The sequence below is a fragment of the Acanthopagrus latus genome, chromosome 6 (assembly GCF_904848185.1).
Source record: "Acanthopagrus latus isolate v.2019 chromosome 6, fAcaLat1.1, whole genome shotgun sequence".
In the NCBI taxonomy this organism is placed as follows: Eukaryota; Metazoa; Chordata; class Actinopteri; order Spariformes; family Sparidae; genus Acanthopagrus; species Acanthopagrus latus.
In genome coordinates this window covers 20,091,237-20,114,118 of record NC_051044.1, presented here as the reverse complement: position 1 = coordinate 20,114,118, position 22,882 = coordinate 20,091,237, and the positions used below count along the sequence as shown (strand labels likewise).

The 22,882-nt window shown below is 44.2% G+C and overlaps 2 protein-coding genes across 6 annotated transcripts in view; both read left to right on the top strand.

Annotated features, from left to right (window-relative positions):
• Positions 1-1,188: 1,188 nt before the first annotated feature.
• Positions 1,189-22,882, top strand: part of ikbke (inhibitor of nuclear factor kappa B kinase subunit epsilon) — a 37,766-nt gene continuing 16,072 nt past the window's right edge. For 2 of the 4 annotated variants that reach the window (XR_005075571.1, XR_005075570.1), the window contains exons 1-21: positions 1,189-1,931; positions 2,776-2,875; positions 3,114-3,251; positions 3,887-4,016; positions 4,093-4,274; positions 5,330-5,490; positions 6,639-6,749; positions 6,843-7,022; positions 7,880-8,076; positions 8,368-8,426; positions 8,545-8,636; positions 8,775-8,876; positions 8,997-9,054; positions 9,976-10,088; positions 10,166-10,242; positions 10,330-10,369; positions 10,454-10,555; positions 11,573-11,669; positions 11,818-11,909; positions 11,991-12,062; positions 12,159-12,275. Coding sequence is in view for 2 of the 4 variants with exons in the window: in XM_037101742.1 (XP_036957637.1) it covers positions 2,777-2,875; positions 3,114-3,251; positions 3,887-4,016; positions 4,093-4,274; positions 5,330-5,490; positions 6,639-6,749; positions 6,843-7,022; positions 7,880-8,076; positions 8,368-8,426; positions 8,545-8,636; positions 8,775-8,876; positions 8,997-9,054; positions 9,976-10,088; positions 10,166-10,242; positions 10,330-10,369; positions 10,454-10,555; positions 11,573-11,669; positions 11,818-11,909; positions 11,991-12,062; positions 12,159-12,222 (2,166 nt within the window). In the remaining 2 variants the exon portion in view is untranslated. Of the gene's footprint in view, positions 1,932-2,775; positions 2,876-3,113; positions 3,252-3,886; positions 4,017-4,092; positions 4,275-5,329; positions 5,491-6,638; positions 6,750-6,842; positions 7,023-7,879; positions 8,077-8,367; positions 8,427-8,544; positions 8,637-8,774; positions 8,877-8,996; positions 9,055-9,975; positions 10,089-10,165; positions 10,243-10,329; positions 10,370-10,453; positions 10,556-11,572; positions 11,670-11,817; positions 11,910-11,990; positions 12,063-12,158; positions 13,050-22,882 lie in introns of those variants that run through there. The other 2 variants (XM_037101742.1, XM_037101741.1) reach the window with 2 other exon arrangements.
• The window catches only part of rassf5 (Ras association domain family member 5), a 31,010-nt gene continuing 21,438 nt past the window's right edge, over positions 13,311-22,882 (top strand). Inside the window, exon 1 of one of the 2 annotated variants that reach the window (XM_037101743.1) lies at positions 13,311-15,281. In XM_037101743.1, the coding sequence (XP_036957638.1) occupies positions 14,438-15,281 (844 nt within the window). In that variant the 5' untranslated portion in view covers positions 13,311-14,437. Of the gene's footprint in view, positions 15,282-20,643; positions 21,184-22,882 lie in introns of those variants that run through there. The other variant, XM_037101745.1, reaches the window with a different exon arrangement.

Below are 22,882 nucleotides of genomic sequence, written 5' to 3'. Positions count from 1 at the left end.
ACTCACAGGCTGAGTTATACTCCTTGCATTTAGTGAGCTGAGCTTCATGAGTGAGATCTGTGGAGTTCCTCTTTGTAGTATCACTTCTTAATTGCCTTGCAGACTTTGCATGTTGTGTTTTCCATCAAACAGGTAGACACATACTGTACACCGTCTGCGGCTTCAGACCAGACAGTCAATATGTAAGCGGCTGGCTCATAAACCACACGTGAACATTAAACAGTCATCACTTGTGAATTATCGATGTCACATCTGTGACTCACACTGGCTCTTAAGCAAGATGCAAGATTCCAGGGAGTTTCAAACATGTGGATGTGTACGGATCTTTAAATCTGTGAAAAAAAGAGACACTGATATCAGATCAGTCCTCGGTATTACTATAGCCCACCTTAAGAAGAGGCTTATAATTGGTATCAGGAGAGAAAATCTTGGATCAGTGCATCCCCTTCGACAAAGATATAACATCCTCATGGAAAAAGGCAGAAAAACTACAAATCCCAGAGGTCATCTGCCTAGAAAAAGAAGGAAGGGTCACCGCATCTGGCTTTGGGGCCAGACAGTGGCCTCAGCTGTATTGAAGTCTATGGGAGATGTACAGAGCAACACACTTAAACACAACATACCTGCGTTGTATGACCTCTGATGGTAGGTTCTCTGACCGTGTGTAGGAAAGGTTCCTGTTTGAGGTGTTACTGCAGCTTCATCAGTGGGACCTGCCCCGTTTGATCCCAATATTATCAGCCCCTAACCAACTCTGTGAAGTGTGTTCCTTCATTTTCTGGAGGCACTATTCATCAGAAGTAATAGGAAGTAGATATGATGGGTTTCAGTGTGTTGTCCCGTGAATCTCCCTTCGACTTCAATACAGCTGACACCGCAGTCTGACACCAAAGCTTGAGTCTGCGACATAACGACCCTTCCTTCTTTGCTTTTTTCCATCTTCCTCGATTTCTACACAAGGCTGCACGTGCATGCACTATCTGGTGGCCGACGAAATTCATGTGCATAAGCCAGTCATTCCATCCACATAATGAGTCATGTAGTTTTCAGCTGACAGTAAAGGGGGGGGGGGGGGGGACACTCACTACTTAAGACATTCAGAGATATCTTAAAATGACCATTCACAGGTCAGGTGTGTCGATTCGTCTGTGGACATGCATGGAACAACTGAAGGGACAGGATGGCAGCACTCAGGCATGATGACCCTATTATTAAGTGGGCCATCTGAAAACATAAACTATGAGTATCTCTCTTCAGATGGAACATTCCATGCTGATGTTGGACATGGTGAGTGTGGACATTCAGCTGTCTGGTCTGGGGACACCCCGGGGTCCCTGCACGCTGCTGTGGCTCCCAAGTCGTAAAAACCGGTGTCAAATGGACGCTTGGAGACTTGCTGTAAATCCCCCAGGATGCCACAGTGCGCTTGTCATTTACTGCTCTCACAACTGTAACACAGACAGTCGGAAGTTCACAGGCAGAGTCGAACTGTAAAGTTTGCGCATAGCTTTGTTTCCGCCACCATCCACAGAGCAGAGTCCGCCCCGAGTGACACCCGCACTTCCTAAAACAGAGCAGTTACGAGCAGCTTCCTCCCGTGTCAGCTAGCTCCTGAACCCTCAGGGTCCACGTTAGAAAGAGACGGAGCGACGCTGTTGTTGTCCTCCCCTGTGTGCCGCACCTGGTACCTGTTCAGAGAGCGGCCGCTGTGAGTCAGGTATGCATCTCTTTGTGTTTCTCACCGCGGAAGAAGTTTCACGCGTAGGCGTCTTTTTGTTGTTTTCAGCCAAGTCTGGTTTTCCCGTAAAGCCTCGGGTCAGTGTGAGCTGGAACTGACGAGGTTCAAGTGTGTTTTGACGTTCTACCTGGATTAACCGTCGTGCCGCGAGAGTTTGCGTAATCGGTGAAGGCTAACTGCAGCAGCAGACCAGGTGAGCTAACTTTTCAAGCTAACGTTTTAGTTTGTTACATGACGACGAGAAGTATCTAAACCGGTTGGTTGTCAACAAAGAAGTTGCTAACAGATTTAAGCGTGTTAGTGTGGCCTCTAATTGTTGTGTTATTGAAGTGCACAGTCCAGTTGGCTGTCAGTTCAATTAGCAACCTAGATATCAAGCTAACGCTAATTAGAATCACCTGAGCATGTCATGTGTAGTTAGCTGTTAGCTAGTTTGTCATAACTTCTCTGTAGCGTAAGGGATTTCTTTTGTCTTTAATGACTTAGAGTTATATTGTACTTCATATGTTCCGTTATAAACCAACTACTAACATTGACCCACTTCAGAGTTAGTTGCTGTACTAAGGAACATATTTGAGGTTGTACTTTACTTGAGAGTTTTCCTTTTTCAGCTACTTTATAGTTTCTATCCACTAAATTTTTAGTTACTGGTTTGTTACTACTTTACAGATTGCAGGCGGCATCAGACCCAAAGAGCACACACAATTTAAAGAAATTTGTTTTACAGCAATCGGATCTGATGGGTCGACCCAATTTTCATACTTAGTATGTTCAATATCAGATACTCAAAGTACTTTTCATATGTGTTACACTTTAACCAAAATAATATTGAACATATCTTCATTTCTGTTCAAGTATGACCTAAGGGTACTTTTTGCAGCACTGCTTAGTTGTTATGTATGTATAATTAGGTAGTTGGTTCTGTATTACATTTGATTTCCTGCAGACCACAAAGACAAAGAGGGCTTGTCTCTCTCCCCAGTCTCTGTTAATATTTTTCTAATTGTCTGAATCATCCCCTCTGTCTCCTCCTCCAGCATGTCAGGCATTACAGCCAGCACAACAAACTATCTGTGGTCTTTACAAGATGTCCTCGGTCAAGGAGCTACTGCCAGTGTCTACAAGGCACGCAATAAGGTAGCTGTGTGTTTATTGTTGAAAAGCGCTGTCAAGTTGTTTTCCACTGAGCAGCTCATTCACATCACAGCCGCAAATACCTCTGATGTTTCGGCCTACTTTTTGTCTCCAAAGCGTCACCAGGATGTGTGATAAGAAAGGGTTGTGGTTGCAGTGCTGATGTGGGCTTTTTTTTGATGTTCCTACGTGATACTGTGATGTGTTATGCTGATGTCACTGTGTTTGTGTGTGCATGCAGAAATCTGGTGAGCTGGTAGCTGTCAAGGTATTTAACATGGTGAGCTACAACCGCCCCCACGATGTCCAGATGAGAGAGTTCGAGATGCTGAGGAAGCTCAACCACAGCAATATTGTAAAGCTGTACGCTGTGGAGGAGGTATGGTGACCGTTAGCGGCGGAAAGACAAAATATACGACAATGGAAATCATGGCCATGTGTTAAGATGAGTTTAGTGTGACAGTATAAGACAGTGCTGTTGCTTTGTTCCAAATTATTTTTAAAAAATGGAATAAGAGAGCATGTGTACGTCTAGTCCTACACTGTTATACAATTAGGACTATGTATAGAACTAAGGAAATTGGTTGCCAACTATTTTCATTGCGAAATGTGTAAAAGTTTTGCTGTTTCCAGCTTCTTACATGTAAGGATTTGCAGCTTCTCTTTGTCATCTATGATAATTGAAGAGTCTTATCACTTTGGACTGCTGTTGGGACAAAATAAGCTATTTGAAGATGTCACAGGTTTTCGACATTTTAGAGACTAAACAATTAATCGATTAACCGTGTAAATAACTGTCAGATGAACTGATTATATTTGTTTGTTGCAGCACTTGAGTAGATGGCTTCCTTATTGTGTTCATACATTCCTAATTCTCACTCACATTCCTAACAAGGTTACAGTACTTTTTACAGTATCTATCATGGAATTCTTGAGTCAGTAAGTTTTCATTATGTTTTCACAATGTTTACAGTTTTGAATGACATGCTGCTTATCTCTCAACTCTCTCTGTAGCTGCCGTCTAAACAGAAGGTGCTGGTGATGGAGTATTGTTCAGGAGGAAGTCTGCTCAGCCTGCTTGAGGAGCCAGAAAATGCTTTTGGCTTGCCTGAAACAGAGTTCCTCACAGTTTTGCTGTGTGTAGGTGGGTGCATATCTTGGTGTTTCCCAATAATTTCATATACCTAAACTGAGGCGTCTCCTCATTTTTTTCTCTTCAGTGCAGGGAATGAACCATCTACGGGAAAATGGAGTGGTACATCGGGACATTAAGCCAGGTAACATCATGCGGCAGGTTGGGGAGGATGGCAAGTCTGTTTATAAGTTGACTGACTTTGGAGCTGCAAGAGAGCTGCAAGACGATGAGAAGTTTGTGTCTATATATGGAACTGAAGAGTATCTGGTAAGATAAACGTCCCACAAATGAACTTATTAAGCCTGTATTTGGCTATCTGGGAGTATGCAGTAAAACTGACTTTTCAAATCCGGTGGTGGGTCATCAAAGTGTGTATGTAAAGAATAAACTAAAGATTGATTAAGATTTAATAGATTAGTTGTGAAAACATTGTTTTATGCCCCAAAAACTGTGAAAATCGTTGAGGTTCACCCAGGGTGCCATCCAAGCTAGGACCAACACTGCCAGGCAGTGTATAATAGTGTAATAAAAGATGATTGGTAACCTCTTCAATTAGTTCAGTTCTTCCTTCAGGGAAAGCTCCTGAGGCTTGCTAGCTTTGCCTTTCACTGTTTAATAGCTTGTTCTTGACAAAAGAACATTATCTCATGTGTTGTTCCCACTCATCTTTTCTTTTATGCTGTAGTTGTTATCCTGCAGTCTGTAAGCTGTTTCTATTACTGTCTGTTGAAATGTTTATATGTTGCATATGATTCCACTCCAGCTTGATGTGAAAGTCCTGTGTTAACAGTGTTTGGTTTTATAGCAAAGACAACCTCAACCTGTCTAAATAGACTTGTGAGACAAACAGACCTGTGAGGCTCAGTTCTCAGTTCTAGTCAGTGCAACTCATATTATCAAGACTAGGTAGCCCTCTAGTGGACAAATTGATACATAGCTTAGTTTAAGGGTTTAGAGTAATTTAAGCTGGAAACTCTACATAAACAGAACAATTTGAGAGACAAAGGAGCACTGGCTTATGTGCATCAATTTCACAGTGATTGTTCATGTTGGCATCAATATAATTTATATTTCTAGCCAGTAAGAGTGTACATGTGTGACCTCTCAGTGCTTTCTCAGATAAATGGTGTTTCCTGAAAGAAAGAAAAAGCACTCATGTTGGGGCAAAACACTGTCTGCTTTCACTTGATCCTTAGATAATACTTAAGATTAGATGACAACCTGAACTCCTTTCAACACTTGAAGCTGCCATGACTGTATATCCACCTCTGCAGACTTGCTTGTGTCTTTTTTTTCTTACTGTTTGAAATGTGTGTGTGCAGCACCCAGACATGTACGAACGTGCTGTGCTGCGTAAGCCTCATCAGAAATCCTATGGAGTGAGTGTAGACCTGTGGAGTATTGGTGTGACATTTTACCACGCTGCCACTGGGAGTCTACCCTTCATACCGTATGGAGGCCCCCGCCGGAACAAGCCCACCATGTAAGTTAATACGTTAAGTGTGAAAATATACAGAACATACATTTTTGATGGTAACAATAGCCCCATTCACACTGGCATTCCCGGCCTCTGTCTCAGTGTGAATCTCTCAGGTAACGAGGGGTGAAATGTCGCTCCGGCGCTGATAAGCCTCTGGAGGTAGTATTAGGGGGCGCATTATTGGTGAACCGAACCAGTGTGAATGGATAAGCCGTCTTCGCGTATCGAGGGTGGGTTGATCGTATAGTCTGATAGCTGCACAGGTCCCTCACTCAGCTTAATAAAGAGAAATTTCCCACAAAGCAACGTTACATGACCAAACAAAAGTAACGTCATAACTGTAACTCTTTGGCAACTTATATGAGGAAAAAAAATACCACAGCTGTACATGGAGTGTCTGTCCTCTGCCCGTCCTACCAAGTCGTCACATTTCTGCCCGGAAAAAAGCGTTTGTCAACGGCAAAAAACTGAGTGTTTGTGGTGAAAATAAATCACCGCGATCAGCCCTCTGTACCTAGACTTAAGTGAACTCACAATTGGTGAACCAATGCTGTGGAGATAATATGTCTTCACCTGTGGAAAAAGGGCTACTGACTTTCAAAATCCAACCCTTCCATAATAGTTAACATGTTTCTGTAAAAATATAATCTTTCAGTTTTGCCAAACTGTGTTTAGATTTCCCTCAGAGAAAGATGTTTGCTGCATGCTGCAGAAATTGTGTTTTTGTTTCTTGCTTGTTGTCCTTCATTTTGACAAACACCATAAATATTCTGTCATAATATATTATTACCTGTCCTTTTTAATGAGAAAGGGACACAGCAAACTTAGAGAGACAAGCACAGAGACAGAGCAGCAATGTGGTGACTTTATGTGCCAACATATAGGAGGCACACAGCAGCCTTTGTTCCTAAACAGGCAAATGTAAATGTAATTTACAAGAAATTAAACTGAACTCATCTGCTGTAACCAAGGCTGAACACAAATCTTGCTCCTGTTTCGTATTGGGACGGAAAGTGGGTACTTGCTTGAGTGTAATTGAATGCATCGAGGCAGATTGCTACAAGGGCGATCATTATTGTGCTTTTGACTCCGACAGGTAGCTCACGAACATCCATCAATGATCAGTCTGTCTTGTTTGTGTTGTTTTATAGGTTTAAAATAACTACAGAGAAGCCTATGGGGGCAATAGCTGGAATACAGCGGGTGTTGGACGGACCTATAGAGTGGAGTTACCAACTACCTCACAGCTGCCAACTCTCACAGTATGTTGCCCAATTAAGAGCATTTTAACATGGATCTCAGTCACTCTTGAGTAAATGTCATGCTAACTATGTAATGTCCCTCTCTGTCTGTAGGGGTCTGACAGTGCAGCTTGTTCCAGTACTTGCAGGTATACTGGAGGCCGATCAGGAGAGGTGTTGGGGTTTTGACCAGTTCTTCACAGCCACCACAGACATACTGCAGCGGCAGCCAGTTCACCTTTTCTCTCTGCAACAGGCCATGGCACATTGCATCTACATACACCACTACAACACGTAGGTTTGCACAGGCATATCATCACACACACATTATACAGATTAAACACAAATGAAGCAAACTCTTTAAATCCTAACAGACTAGAAATAAAAAGATATTCTTTTAAGACTTTATCTGATTTCTAGTGTGTTCTCCAATTTTGACAGAATTCAATAGACAGCAATAACAATAATACAACTTATATAGATACAAGTTGTAAACTGCAGAATTTTTACTTTTCACTTTATAAATGTTTTTTCAGTTTTAGTTTTGAAATACTCTTTGTGCCACAACATGAAAGGAGAGAAATATACAGGTCTATTCAGGCTGTATTTTCCTGACCTTTAAATGTGCTCTCCCTGTTCACCAGTGTTTTGTTTACTGTAAGGCATGAAACATGAGTAGGTGGATCCATGTAAATGACTTGGTGCAAGGTGGGATGTTGTTATTATGGTCAAAAGCTTTGGTGGTTATGACATGACTCATTCAGCTGATGAATCCACCAACAGGCCCACAGTGTGAAGAAAGAGCAGAATAATGAGTATTATGCGTTTAATGTGATCGTGGAGGTAAGCTCCAGATCACATCTGTAATCCACAAGTGCTTGTATACAGGCCTTCCCTCTCAGTTGATTGAATCCTTGCAGTCCTCTGAGTGTGAATGTGTGTGTTACATCTGCAGTATCTGATTAGTGCCAGACGATGTGTTGTGAGCCGAATGATAGTTAGTTGGTTAGTTTTTCTTTCATATTATAGATGCCTTGGGAAATCTGTGCAAGGAATCACAGTTATAGCACTGACTCCAATCTTCAAATTTAGCCAGCAATCGGACCTGACTTAAAAAGGTGTCTGCTTCTCCCTCCCGTCAATCGTCACAGGGTGTCAGCGTTCTTCGAGGAGGTGGCTTCTCAGACTGGTATAGGAGTACAGCTGCAACATCTGCTCTACCTGGCTCATGACCTCCCTCTGGAAGGCAGCATGAAGGTGGTAAACCTCCCGAGTACTTCTCCTGCACGACCCCTCATTTTGCTCAGCTTCGGGCTTGAAGCAAATACCACCCTGCCCTTCAGAGAACGTAAGACAATCAAAGACACCTTTGATATGTTTCTGTGAAGTCTTGTGGCTTTCTTCCTCTTTATTCATAGTGGGCCCTATAGGGAAATATGAAAGTTTTGATTTGAGGTGTATCCCAGTATCATAACTACTCAGACAAAACATCAGTATGTTTGTGAATCAAGTTTTGATGATTGATATTTATATAGATGTACAAAAGATGAGTGCAACATTGCAGTTTATTAAACAGAACCATGAGACAGTGTTTCCGTAAGTAAGATGTTTTATGTGATGTTGGTCTTTTTCTCTGCAGCAGAGACTCCAGTCATCCCATCCAGGTTTGAAGTCATAGCAGACTACAATTTCTCCAAGGTACTGCTGCTCCACTGAATTTTTATCACACACATGCCTAATGTTCTGTAGAGATATATGTATTATAACCTTCCGTCCCCTTATTTAATACCTCTTTTAACCCCCCTCTTCTCCCTAGGTAATAGTGGGAGTGGTCCACCAGTATCTGAGGATAGTACGGTTGCTGCACACACACAGAGAGCTGCTACTGCAGGGATACTACAGCTACATGTAAGACACACACTCGCTAAAATAAGGATTATTTGTTTAACTCCACCGAGTGATGACATGTGACTCTGGGTAATGAGCCTTATCAAACTCTTCTCCCCTCCATTACTCCTCCTGGCTCATATTCTTATTGTTCCTCAGGATGAGGTTGCGAAAGGAGTGTGGAGAAGCAATGCACAGCATTGCAATGATCACCATTAGACTGCAGTCTTGCCTCAACGTAGAACACAGGATTCATACACTGTAAGTTTGTTGCTAAATAGAAAGGAATCTTTGATGCTACACACACATTTTTCATTTTTCATAATCAACTTCAACCCACCTTCTGTGTTTTTACTTTTGTTGTATCTTTATTTTTCTTAGAGGCCATTTTGCTTCAGAAAACCAAGGTTCAGCTGATAGCACTCAGAAGCTGCAGCTGGTGAGTGGCATCAGAAAGAAGCATCACAGAAGCCAGCTTGACTGCTGTGACTGATGGAAATCCTGTCCTGGCTTTTTGCCTATGATTTATTTATTCCTTCTTTCATAAATGGAGAATGACAGATCATAACACAAATAGTCATGTGAAGGGTATATTGTTCCTGTTTTGATGGACAACTAGCATGTTTGAACTACGGCAATTTGACTCATTACCATTTAATGACATTGTGACTAGACGAACACAGCCCCACTTTTCAACATGAAGTTCAATTGTGAAAGAAGCCATTCTAAAAGGGTGGATGTATTTTTTTCAAAAATACACATCCTGATAAATGTCTTTTCAGTATCTGAGCCACACAACGAGGAAAACTATGTGGAAAATCATGTAATTATACACCTAGGAAGTTGAACTTTTTCGGCCTCATGTACCGCTGAGCATCTTTCCATATTAATGAACAGGGCTCCACCTCTGACACTGTGTCCAGGTTTCCATTATTAGATCCATGGTACCAACTAGGGCTGCTGCTAAAGCTTGTTTTCTTTATTGACTAATCAGACAGTTATTTTCACCATTATTCATTTAGTCTATAAAATGTAAATAAAATAACCCTAAATGTGTCTTCAAATTACTTTTTTCCCAACCAACAGTCCAAAGGGTCTTACTATTTACCATCATAAATGACAAAGAACAGCAGGAATTGTTTACATTTCAGAAGCTGGAAACAACTTTTTTTTGTTTTTGTTTTTGTATTTCTTGATGGCTAATGGATCAACAGACTAGTCGTTGCAGCTCTAGTATCAGCCCAGCAGACGTTCACTTATTGGGATGAATTACCTCGTTACTAATCCAGGATGATGGACTGTGAACCATTAATCCTGTGGCAGATTTGTTGATTGTTGACTGTGGCTGCTGTCTCCTCAGGTCCATGAGCACCTGCCTATATACGCTGCTGGCATCCAAGAGTTTCAGAACCGACTGGACCATCTGCAGATAGAACAGGCCAAGCTAGCAGAGACGCTGGCCAATGACAAGAGGTACTTTGTGGTTCAAAGCTGCAGGATGACCTCATTGCTGTGTGGCATTTGAACTGTGACCTCTTTGTCTCCCACAGCTGTCAGAAGATGGAGATGCTGCTGCGAAAGATAACAGCAATTCATCAGCATTATCGTAAAGACAGACTTACTGGCAGTATGTATATTTATTTGTTGGTATGTAATGTGTATTTGTTGCTGTTTTTCTTCATGGAAAAAAAAGCTTTTCTTATTTTCACCTCAGAGTTGGCATATAATGATGAGCAAATCCACAAGTTTGAGAAGTGAGTATGACTCCACACAGCTGATGTCCTAAAGGGTTTTACCCTGAGCTCTCCTGTAATCTGCTTGTCACTCTCCCTTCCCAGAATCCACCTGTCAGGCCACATTAAGCGAGTGAAATCTCTCTTCAGAGAGGACTGCGTGCAGAGATACAAGGAGATTTTGGCCTCAACAAGGACGTGGAGCAGGTCAAAGCAGGCTCTAGGGTCACTTTTTGAAATCCAAATACAGTGTGCCAGACTCACCCGAGCTGTGTTATCCCTCATTATCTTGATTATTTACAACAAGATAACTATTTGTGTGGTTTGACAGGCTTTCACTCAGATGATGAAAGCTTAGGTGAAGAAGATTAGCACAGGACAGTAGGACATCCTCACTCAAAGAGATTAAGTAGGTAGTCAGCATTATTAATCCTCACTTAGCATTTGTAAAGCATCTGATTTCGAGATTGTAAATTTTATCACAGTTCACTCTATAATTCTTGAATTCCTGTTCAGTTTTGCTCAGATAAAGCAACACAATTTCACAGAAAAAAATAACATTTTGACAGTTGATTTTGCGCAATCTAAATCTATATTCAGTCACTCCCATGAACTTTTTGTTCAAGTACAGTTTAAATGATTTGAATGAACGCATTTCAAATCCAACAAATGAGAACTTTTGTGTGTCGCCTTGTTATTTAAAAGTCTGGTTGCGTATTGCGCCTTGAACGAGGCCTCCCAGACACAGCGGAGCCTGTGAAGAGCAGTAGAGCAAGTAGAGACAGTTTGAGGTGTGAATGTGTGGTAGCTACTTCACATGCGACCAAAAGATTCTCTCACAATCACTCTTCTGTCACATATTTGTCAAGTGTAAAGTAAAAGTTTACATAGGGTTTATGAATTAAAACAGTTTAGTTATGTTATTTATTGTAAGAGAAAGGTTAGAAAATATTAAACCATGATGAAAATATCATTTATAAGGTCAAAACTCATCATAATGGTTAAATAAATACTTTATTACCTGTTCACAAAATATCCAGATTATCTGTCGACATTTTTTTGCTTATTTGAAATTGACCATAGGAGATTTCAATCTTCAAATACATCTTTCAGATGTTTTTCAGTTGATTTTCTCATCTGTTTTGAAATCCAGCATGCACTGGCACATTGTAAAGATGGTAGCTTTGACTTACTGAAGTGTGTCATCTGTGCTGTAACTTGCAGTGTTTTACTGGAGATGCAAACCAGACTGCAGGACTTCAGCTCCTTCTCCACAGGCTTGTTGGCAGACCTGGAGATGAGTGAGCAGTGCCAAAATAAGGTAAACATTTCAATTAACTCTCTGTCTCTGCATCTCACATTGTAACGTGACACAAGGCCAAAAGTTAATAAATAATGTGTAGAGCTCTTTTATTAGATTTGAAAGTATTAGTTTGGTTATCATGTAACATCACCTCTGTGCTCCTCAGACTCTGGACAAAATCCTTTTCAGTGTGCGGTCCACCAAATCAGGACAACAGCCTGGAATCACGCCCACAGACAAGGACCAGATGGTCTCCAGGTTTGTGTGTGTGTGTGTGTGTGTGCACATGATAAAGAGTTGCCTGATTGCACTGATAACATCTCTCTTTCTTTGTTCTAGGATGCACCGTCTGAAGGAGGAAATGGAGATTTTGGTGAGGGAGCTACAGTGTAACAACGGAATCATTGAGAGGTCAGTTGAGCAACCACCCTCTGTTGAAAGTAACACCCCCATGATACAGTAGGTGAGAAGACATGATGTTGATTGCATTCGTCTTTTGTCCTATAGTCTGGGAGCAGTGAACCCTGCAGCACCTCTGGAGCCGAGCTTGGCCAGACCTTCTACACTGTGACAAAAGTGCAGTATCATCTTCACTCACAAACACATACACACACACACACACACTCCCCCTGTCAAGCACGTCAATTAAACTGCCACTCATGAACAGTTATGGACAGTGGATCTACTCCAACCCGGGCTATCGGAAGAGGAGGCATCCGAGAAACAATCGATAAAATGTGAATCTCAATTTAGAGATAAGATGCACTGTGTGGAGAAGGAGGAAACACTACTGATGGATCATAACTCTGTGTTTGTGTGTGTGTGTGTGTGTGTGTGTGTGTGTGCGTGTGGTTGGCAACTGAGTTCAGCAGTTCAATATAAACCTCATTAATGCCTTTAGTGTTATTGTATTTCTAACAGGCTGCCACAGTGATGGACTTTTAGGATAAGGCCAAATGAATGCTAAGTCAGCTGTTAGAGTGTTTTTCCAAGGCTGTATTTCCTCTTTCTCCCACAGAGGAACCACTGCAACATCTGGAGACCCTTAAGTGATGAATTTAACCAAACTGACTGTATATTTCTCTGTCTCTCTGCGTATTTATGTGTGTCAGACATCTGTGTGTGTGCTAAATGAGTTGTCTGACATTTCCCTTCATGGTTGATAATTCGACTTCTATCACGTGACTTAATTTCTAGACTGACTTCAAGTGTATCATTGTCAGTTCAGTGAAAGAATAGTGAGTGATTACATCATTGACTGTCCGTGGCTATGGTATTGATGTTTCATGTGTCTGTCTTCCTGTTGATGTTTAACTTGGATGATAAGTTATTTCTCTGTATTTGATCACAGGTTTTCACTGTAAAAGAGAAGTTATAAAATCAGGGAAACTGCACTCACCACAGCCTCTCCTTTTTCACAGAAGTATAAAGCCAACACCCAGACATGACATTAGAGTAAATTAACAGTAAGACATGCGATCAGCCAACATGGTTTAAATGCAGGGGGGAATCCCAGGGGTTACAATGGCTCACAGGAAATGCATGAGAAAAATGTCAAATATGCTTGTTTTTTGGCCGTGAGAAATGATATGGTCTCCTTAGATGAAGCAAAACAGGCTCAAAAGTAAAAGTAAAAGCCCTTACATGTCCTCTCGTAGGTTAACAGGGGCAGCATACCTCTTTGAGGATGAGTCACCACGTTGTGAAGAGTCAGAAAAGTCTGGATTGACTGTGAGGCAACAGTACACCCTCATATCCACTCTGTAGACAGTGATCTGGGAAGATGAGCTCAGAAAACAAGTGAGCTATATTGACATGTCAGAGCACAGAGTGAAATTGAAAGTTTTTCTCTCAGTCTGTGTGGGAGTGCTGTGGGTGTCCTCGGGGGCTTTCTCAGCTCTGCTAGGGGGATGAGCTTCAACTGCCGCTGTGGTTTTGTGCCGCTCATATGACGTTCTCTTGGCGAAGTGGAAAATTTGATAACTTTCCTGTTTCTGGCCTACACAAACAAGTGTGATATGGTGTTTTTATCACTTAGAGTTGATCATTCAGTACATATGAGAGGCCCCACTTTTATGTGTTGCTGTGTCAGTCCTGGTTGAGACATACAGTTCATACATTAGTTGGTGTTTGTTTAGTTTCCACAGTTACACAACACTTGTGGCTGGCCCTCTTAAGCACCTACAAAAAAATGTTAAATAATTGACCACATACAACAGATGACATTCCATGTCCACAATAGGCACCATGTGTCAGAGATGTTGGTCATTTGTTTAAAAGAAATACTGCATTTATTGAAAATTTGAAATCTGAATCCCCATCAGTATTATTTTCTGCTTCTCATCTTAATCCGGTCTCTGGGACTGCTCATCTGTGATTGTGGTTTCTGGTCTATGCCAGTCTCCTCTCTGTAGTCTACTTTTAGTACAAGTGGTTTCAGAAGATTATTACTGTGACTATATCTGGAGTAAATGCATAAAACAGCTAACGAATTAACGTGAGACGGCAGGAAGTGAAGTGTTGTTACCCAGTCAATTGGTGCTCAATAATTTACTGTGATCCCAAATCAAAGCCACTGTGTGAACAGGGGATTAGCGCGCGCTCCCGTCGCTTTGAAAAAGGGGGAGCGCGCTCGCGGCATTTAAAGCCGTCAGGTCCCTGCGTCACTACTACACGCTTGTCGCGGGCGTGAGTTGAGTTTACATTCAGGGCACGGAGTGAAAACACGCACTAATACACACTCCGAGCGGCCGAACACACACGCGTTGCAGGGGAACGACGGGATAATGGCGTCTGCGAGTGTGGTGGGGCAGCACCCGGGTCCGCACAGGCTGGACTCGGAACCGCCGCTCCTCTTCTTCAAACTGCTCGGCGGCGGGAATAAGAAGCTGCCGAGGAAGTCGTCATGGGAGAAGCTGATGTCCAGGAGAAGCTCAGGGAGCAGCGGGGAGTCCGGGTCCGTCACTACTGAAGGGGAATCGGCCGCTCACCCCTCGTCTCCGGGAACAGCGGGAGACGCGGCGGCGAGAGGAGGAGTGATGCCCGGTGAAGGATGCGGAGCTCCGGCCGCCCCTGCTGCGCCACGTAGCCCTGACCGGGACAGACGGGAGGGCAGCTCGGGCTGCGACAGGCGCACCGCAACCGGGACTCGGCGAAGTGGAGCCGGGCACATCACCGGTGACGGCAACTGCTACGTCCACTGTGACTCAAGCCGTAACACAGGTGGTCGGAGGGCGACTTCACTCAAGACTTCGGGCGTCAATGACATGCGTAGCGGGTCGGTTACGAATGGACACAAAGGAGCGCACCGGCACCGGGACGCGCCACACGGGAGGCGAGACACCTGGAGCGGAGACAGCAGACACCGGAGCGTCTCCTCCGCCGTGCAGGTACCAGGGGAGAGCAGCGGCCTCCGACTGGAGCGGGTCACACAGGGAAGGACCGGAGTCGTCAAGCTGGCCCGCCCTGAGCCTCACCGCAGGGAGGCCTGGTCCATCTTCCCCCAGGGGACGGACCCCCGGGTGAGGGCAGAGAAGGGCGAAGGACACAAGTTCGAGGCCAAACCCGTTACGCAGGATTTTTGTGACGCCTGTAGCCGCCAGATCACCGCACCGGCACTCAAGTGTCAAAGTAAGTAGTCGTGTCCTCCAAGTCATCTTAGTGGTGTCTTTGTGCAGTTCCATATTATGTGAATTCAAAACATGCACTTTGTGTGATTGTAGGCTGCTAATTGTTTTTAAACGGTGAAGAACAGGCTGTGTTTTCTCTCTGGCACTCTATTAGATCATGTTATGAAGGACACAAGTGCTTAACTCCATACTGGTGGCTGTGTGTGTGTGCGTGTGTGTTTGTGTGTGTGTGTGTACACAAAATAAAGTGTGCGCGTGCCTTTGTGAAAGAGGCTGTGTCACAGGGAAGGGCATTTCCAAGCATTTTGCTCCATAGACAAAGCCAAAATCCCTTCCGTGGAGAGCCCATTATCTTGTCCTCCCAGAGTTCTCAGTCTGTGATTTGCAGCCTGGGCTCAGAGGAGTGAGGGATATATTGAAATTTATGGTGGTGCATTGCTTGTATTTCCAAAAAAAAAAAAGAAAAAAAGAAAAGCTCACAGCACCAACAAGTCTTTTCTCCAGGTGGTGTACAGATGTTGTAGGGACACCAGACTGATTGATTTTTAAACTGATCATGTGTTGGACTGAAGCATTCTACAGTCATGTACCTGATGTGTCTGGAGTGACACACCTGACTGTACTGCTGAGTTGCTCAGGCTCTGATGACATCACTCCCACCTGCACAGCTCTGAGACACAAGAGAGTTTGGGGCCAAGCCAGTTTGACCTGGCAGTGTGGATATGTGTTTAATCTGTCAAACCAAAAGAGTTTTTTGTGCGTGTGTTGCATATACCGTACATGCATGCTGTGTATGTGTTTGTGAACCTGTGTGTGTGTGTGTGTGTGAGCTCATGCGGCTGCTGAGTTGGCATTGTGTCAGCAGCACTCTGTCACTGGGAAGGCTGCGGATACAGAACGGTGTGAGATAAAGCCATCGAGGAAAAGAAAAGAGGGAAGAGAGGACGTCCTGGCTGAAATAAAAAGAACAGAACCGAGGGCGACGAGGAAGGGAAAGGGATGACAAAATAGTGGAAAGAGTCAGAGGAGGGGTTGGAGGGAGGCAGGGTGATGGGAATGAGGCGAGACAGAGCGCCAGAACAAGAGGGATGGGGAGGAAAGAGCGAGAGTTTTGTCCGGCACTGCAGAGCTGTCTGATTTAGTGTGCTATCAGCAAGAGCTCAGTGGAGCGAGAGCAGTGATTACTGGGGCACAATTCACACACTAACACACAGAGTCATGAGTTTTATTACAGCCCAAGAAGTTCACAGAGTTTTTTTGTCCTCACTAGTCTCTTTGTGGATCAAGCTAATTAGCTGAAGTCTCATACCACCAGCTGCTCTCTGTCCCCGGTCTTTTCTGCTCCCTTTTCTCGGAAAAAAAACATCAGAGGTGCAGTGTGGTGCGCAGTCACGGGGGTCACCGGGACATTTATGACAAGCCATACAAATTTAGGCTTGTCAGGGTATTTTTGTGGGGAGAAACGCAACCAAAACTGCTAAAATAGGAACAGCGCACACACGCACACATGCTCTTCTTTCAACCTCACCCAGCAAATGACAGGGAGGGAGAGACGGAGGCCTCGCAACCATAAACAACCATCATTCTGCCTCTTTGTCTTGTTGTATGCCTCGCTCCCTCTGTCTGTCTTTAATTTATCACCCTCTCTGTATCTCTGTCGGCTGCTGTTGCATTTGAAGCTTGTAGAAGCAGCTACACAGCTCCGCTCCCCCGGGACGGATGGATGGAGGGCTGTTGTGATGTGGCCTTGCCCTACAGTGGAATCTGTCAATCCAGCCAGAGCTCCTCTGTTGTTGTGTAATCCTCTGAATGTTTTCCTATAGCTGGCTTTGTGAATTCTTTTTGTCTTTATTGCTCCACTAGGGAGTTGGATGAGAGTTTGATTTGTGGTATGTCAGTCAGCTATACAGCGAACTCCCACACTATACATGGGTAAATACACACAGGTGAGATCTCTGTGTGGCATCAGGCCCTAATGAGTCATAAAATCATGATGCATATGACCAATATGTCTGATTGGAGTCAGTCTAGACATTACTAACTCTGTATGTCTGCTTTACTGACACTAATCTTGGCCATTTAGGGAACAAACTCCACTGTCTTTCACTCTTCTCTGATGTTTGTTACACTATGTTCTTATATATATATATTGTTCCATGTTGTGTTGTTGCTTAGAAAAGGCAGGAAGGATGCAGGAAGGGAGTGAGGGAGGGGGAATAGCAGCCACCTTTAATCCCAGCTCTGGGTGTCTCCTGCCAGGGATTATGTCTCAGGGATGTGGAGGCTGGATTACAGACTGGCAGACAGAGTCAGACGTCAGATTAATATTTAATTAAAGCTTTCAGGGAACCACGCTGTTGTGGCACCAGCACTCCCGACACACTGGTTTTGGTGCTCTCCCCAGTCTCTGTCATGCAATGATACATGCAGCTCTTACTGTAAATACACAGTTTTCATTGACATAGTTCTCTTTTAAACCTCACTGGGGAAGCACTGGTCCCTCCCAATGTAGCATCCAAGCCCCAAAGGACTGATGAATAGTTTGTAACACACAGATTTGAGGATATTTTCCTCTATAAACAGATATTTAAACCCAGCTGCGTGTTTAGTATATCTTCTGCTTCTTAGGAGGATTTTATTATTGTCGACAAACACAATAAACGTGTAAGAATATCCTTATATTTGCTTACAGCTACAGCAGTGTGTTGTAAACCATTAACTGTGTGTTTATGTGCAGCTACAAAATAAAAAGTGGGGATTTAAAAAAGTTTTCCCTAAAAGGCCAGTTTTTATAGGACGATTCAGACACAAGGCAATTTAAAGTGCTTTACAGACACTTATAAATGCATTACAATAAGACATTAAGCTAATGTTAAAGTTGCATTTAAAAGACAATAAAACAGAAGGAAGCAAATCAAAAGTGACACATTTAAGAGAAGGTACAAATCTGCAGTGATCAGTAATGTTTTAAACACTGATTTGAATTAGCTGACCTCAGGTGTTCAGGAAGCTCGTTCCACAGGTGAGGAGCACAGAAACTAAAACGTGATTTACCATCCCTGGTTTTGATCCTGGGATCACTGAGTGCAGCTGTCCCAGATGACCTGAGGGGACTGGATGTTTCAAAACGTACTAGAAAGTGTAGTAGGAAATGTCCTTTTGATTAAAAGGTTAATCAAGAGAACACAATTACCTTCAATTAGGATGCAGTTAATGCTGTTTTCATTATTGAATCTATGTTATAACAATGTATTGATTAGTTCCTTGAAGCGTTAAAATTGAATTAAATTTCATGTAGCAGAAGGTGGTATCCTGCAGTGGCTCATTCTGTCAGAACAAAGCACCTAAAACCTGCGTTTACAATCAGTAAATGCAGGATCAGTGCAAGAAATGTGTTTATGCATCGGCCCCAAAAACTCAGTCTGGCTCTAATTAAAATAGTTTTCAATCAATTTTCTGTCGCTCTACCAACCAGCCAATTTCCATTCATTAACTCTGTACCCCGCAGATTCTTAAAAGTGGCTGTGTTTCCATGAATATCTGCCCTTCTCACCCCCACTGAGTCCTTGAACACTCCAGAGATCAGAGCTCCTCCAAACACGATTTCACAACAGGGAAAACAGCATTCATGATCCTCATAGGTCAACGCTGTTCGCACATCTCAGAATTCGATAAAGCCCCACTCACAGGGTTTGTACTCTGATATCGACAAGCAAGGCGGAGATCTTTGATGTTATGGTGCATCTACAGCAGCAGATGTGGGTTCGTGTGCTGGTCGCTGCAGTGACAGCGAGGGATACTCACATTGACACATGGCTGCCAGGAGCAGACCTTCATGTTACCCTCCCTGTGTATTCTTTATGCCCCATGGCATTCCTGATCTCTCTCCAGCGGATGTTTATTTTTCCCTAAACCCCATCTCCTCCTTATTTCACCTCTTCCCCTGATCTGCACAAAGCAGACCTTGTCTTAGGAAGCTTTTAGCAGTTTCACATTGGTCCATTCACAGTCGAAGAGGAAAACACAGGAGCAGGGCTGTGTTAAATGGCTCATAACCTTCTTGTCCCGACATACCACTGCTGCCGATCTGCCAGACCTGTGATGAATATAGTTTTAACTAGACATTGGCCAAAAAAAAAATCCTTCAGAGCTCAAATATCTTGAAAACCTGAATACAAGACAGCTATTGAACGCTATACTGTTGTTGTTTTTTTGTTCAGTTTCCTAGAAACAGCCAGCGTACATAGAAAGACGCCCAGTCACCCACAGCGTAACATTATTTGACCTTTATGTATGAAAAAAAAGGAAGTGACACAATGGGGCACACAGATAAAGGTTTTGTTTTTGCAGTAAGACATGCGTGCTGTTCTGTGCTCTCCTCACCATGCACCGCTGCTCAGCTGTAGCCTGTATGTATGGCAGAACAGTGGGGAGTTTCAAGCAGGCTAAATTTAGGTCGCCCTTGGTGGAAAGCGATAGGAGGACTGCAGAGGAAGAGGTGGCCAGGGCTGAAAGGACGAGACAAAGGCATTCTCAAGCACATGTACGTTGAGAGCAATTCTGGGTTCTCGGATGAAAACAGAAACATCATCCGCGGCGCCGCAGTGACAAGAAAAGATGACATCATGGCATCGCCTTCTTATTGCGTTGCTCGTGATTATGTCATCTGCTTGTGAGTGAAACTGGTGTGCACATCCTGTTCCTCCAAACTCTTCAGTTTTAGAAGTAGGCCAGGAGAACTCCCAGCAGCACTCTCTCGCGCTTTCTCTCTTTCACAGTGCATATTAATAACCGATGGACTAACCACCACTCACAGGCACCCGCACACACACACACACACGTAGACACACACTTGAGGTGATGCAAGTCCTTCACACTGACAACTCACTGTTGACGGGTTAGACTGGATGGTTGACTCACTTCCCATCAACCAGGCCGTGGGGTTTCACACCGAGGAGACAGAAGAAGGAGGCAGTGTCGGTAACCACCTCTGCAGTGGTCGGTGACGTCTCTGCTCTTTTGCACGGAGGTTCTCTAAAGCTGAATGAAGTGTGTTCACGGAGGGGACGGAAAGGAGAGCGGCTCCTGTTGCTGGAAAGAGAGGGGAGCAGAGATGGCAGGATTGTGAGGGGGTCTCTGTCTCTTTAAGCTGGCTGTTTGTTACTGCAGAGTGTGTGGGTGCTGCAGTGGAGTCAGAGAGAGGGAGAGAGAGGATGAGGGTGCATTGATAACAGAGACAGACATCGGAGAAGAACAAGTTGTGCGGCAGAGATTCGTTGCTCATGTCCGCACGCTGAGGTGCGAGGACGGCCGCTCAGGAGAACAAGTGTGAGGCGAGCAGATCGGGGAGAGCATTAGGGAGCGTGTGAGGAGTACAGGTGGAGGGGTGGCAGAGCGAGTGGAGAGGGGGCTGTTTATTCGGAGCGTGGCACCGGTGGCAGAGTGGCTGCGCTGGGATGGCAGAGGGGGGAACTGGGGGGGCTGGCGCTGGGGCAGCCCTCAGAGGGACAGGGCCAGCCGGGGGCAGGACAGGAGGGCCAGCGAGGACTACGCGCACAGGACGGTGCCGGCCGGATGGTGCCACCATGCTCCATCCATGGCCCAGATAGCACCTCTCGTCCCAGGGCGAGAGGAAGCCAAGAGGGAGGTGGAGTTGGGGGTCGGGGTCAGGTCGGGTGGGGTTGAAGGCGTCGGGGTGGGCAGGACGTTTCTCGGCCAGGTGTCGCTGCACCTGGAGGAGGTCAGGGGCGATTCGGAGGGTGAAGTTGGCAGCGCCTGCTTCGGACAGGTGTCGCGGCGGCTGGGACGGCTCCTGAAGAGGCTGCCCAAGTCTCGGTCGTGGAGTGACAGCCTGAGGATCCTCCGAAGATCATCCTCTAACGGATCTCTGCTCCCCACCTCAGGTATGGAGAGGAGAATGAAGCGTGAAGACTTTAAAGCTTTAAATCGAGTCCTGATCAGTTTGGTGTTGATAGAGGTCAGTATTTTGGAAAAAGGGCAAAGATGATGAGTAGACAGGTTGAGCCGGGTTGGCCTCAAAGGCCGGCTGTGGGCCAAAATATTTGGGTATTGTTTGCATCAGTCCATCTATCTGTGAACTGCAATGCCCTCAAGCCCTGTTACTCTTTGTCTATACAACCCCCTCCCTCTCTCTCTATCGGCTGATCTACTCCCCTCGCTTTTGTGTAAGAGCACATAGCATCTATGTGTGTAAGATCATGTGTGAGCGGCGAGGACACATGCTGTAAACGGCAGAACAGTCCAGTAAACAGGTCAGATAAAGGCAGCTGGATCCACAGTTTATTTAAGCTTCGGACACACGCTCACAGAAAACCAGCACAATATGAAACTGTTGAGAAAAGCCTACCTAACTGGATTATCATATTGACTTTCATATTTGTAGCAGGAATTTGAGAGTAAGCGGGAGCCTGCTGGAGGCTGCATGGTATCGATTTTTCCCATGTTTTCTCCAAATAGAGCACTGGCTAATGCAGTTATTTTTTGGAGGGGCGATGAATACATAATGTTACATTAGCACAAAGTGTGGCTGGGCTTAAAAAAAAAAAAAAGAGGCAGGGACCGAAATGGCTGTTTGCTGCAGAATTATTGATTCATTCATAGCGAGAGACTGACAGCTGATGTTACCTCAGCTTTTTTGTGAGACTCTGTGTGTGTGTGTGTGTGTGTGTGTGTGTGTGTGTGTGTGTGTGTGTGTGTGTGTGTGTGTGTTCCCTCCTGTGTGAGCCTGATAAGACCCTGACCAAACATGACTCAGGATAGCTGCTCGTCACTGCTCCACCTGAGTGACGTCATGCTGCAGGCTCAAAAGAGTCAGAAACAGCATCAGCAGCCTGCGCTGACACGGACAGATAATCTGTACTTCTTAGATGGTGTTTCCTGTTAGGAAACCCGTTTAATCCTCGGAAGAATGATGCGGCCCACACCAGATTCCTCAGTTCCTCTTTTAACTGGGTCTTCTATCTATTATTATCATCCGTCTAAGTCATAATGTTTGAAGAGGCTGTCTGGAAATTCCTCCGAGATTCTCTGTATTTTCGATTGCTAAAAATATATCTGCTGAGTGGCTATCGTCTCACAGATGGATGTCATAATGAGTGTTAGGGTCTGTGTGTCTCCAAGGCAAGGGTGAAACTGCACTCCAAAAAATTAGGTATGTCTTTTGTTTACCGGAGGAGCTTTCTGAAGTCTAAGAGAATAACCCTGATGATGTCAGCAAGGTTATTCATCATCAATCAGCTCAGCTTGGGCTTGGAGACTTAAAACTTCCTGTTCAAATTTGTGCCACGGAGTTTGATGTTTGAAGATGTGGACATTTATCAAGCATAGCAAGTCAAACCGAATTATGTGATACAATTGTGTGCCTTTGACTGTGGGGAATGCGGGATTGAGCGCTCTTGAATGGACTCATCCCGTTGACCAAAAGTCAGGATATCCCTGCCTTCATGTCTCAGTCTTTAATTTTTTATTTTTTTTTATGTAGTTTTTCCCACAAATAGACCCAATGTTTCCACAAGTATGTTTGGCCTATTGGTCTATTTAAGCATTTTTCTTTCTTTAAATTGTGCACTGTTTTAATGGAAT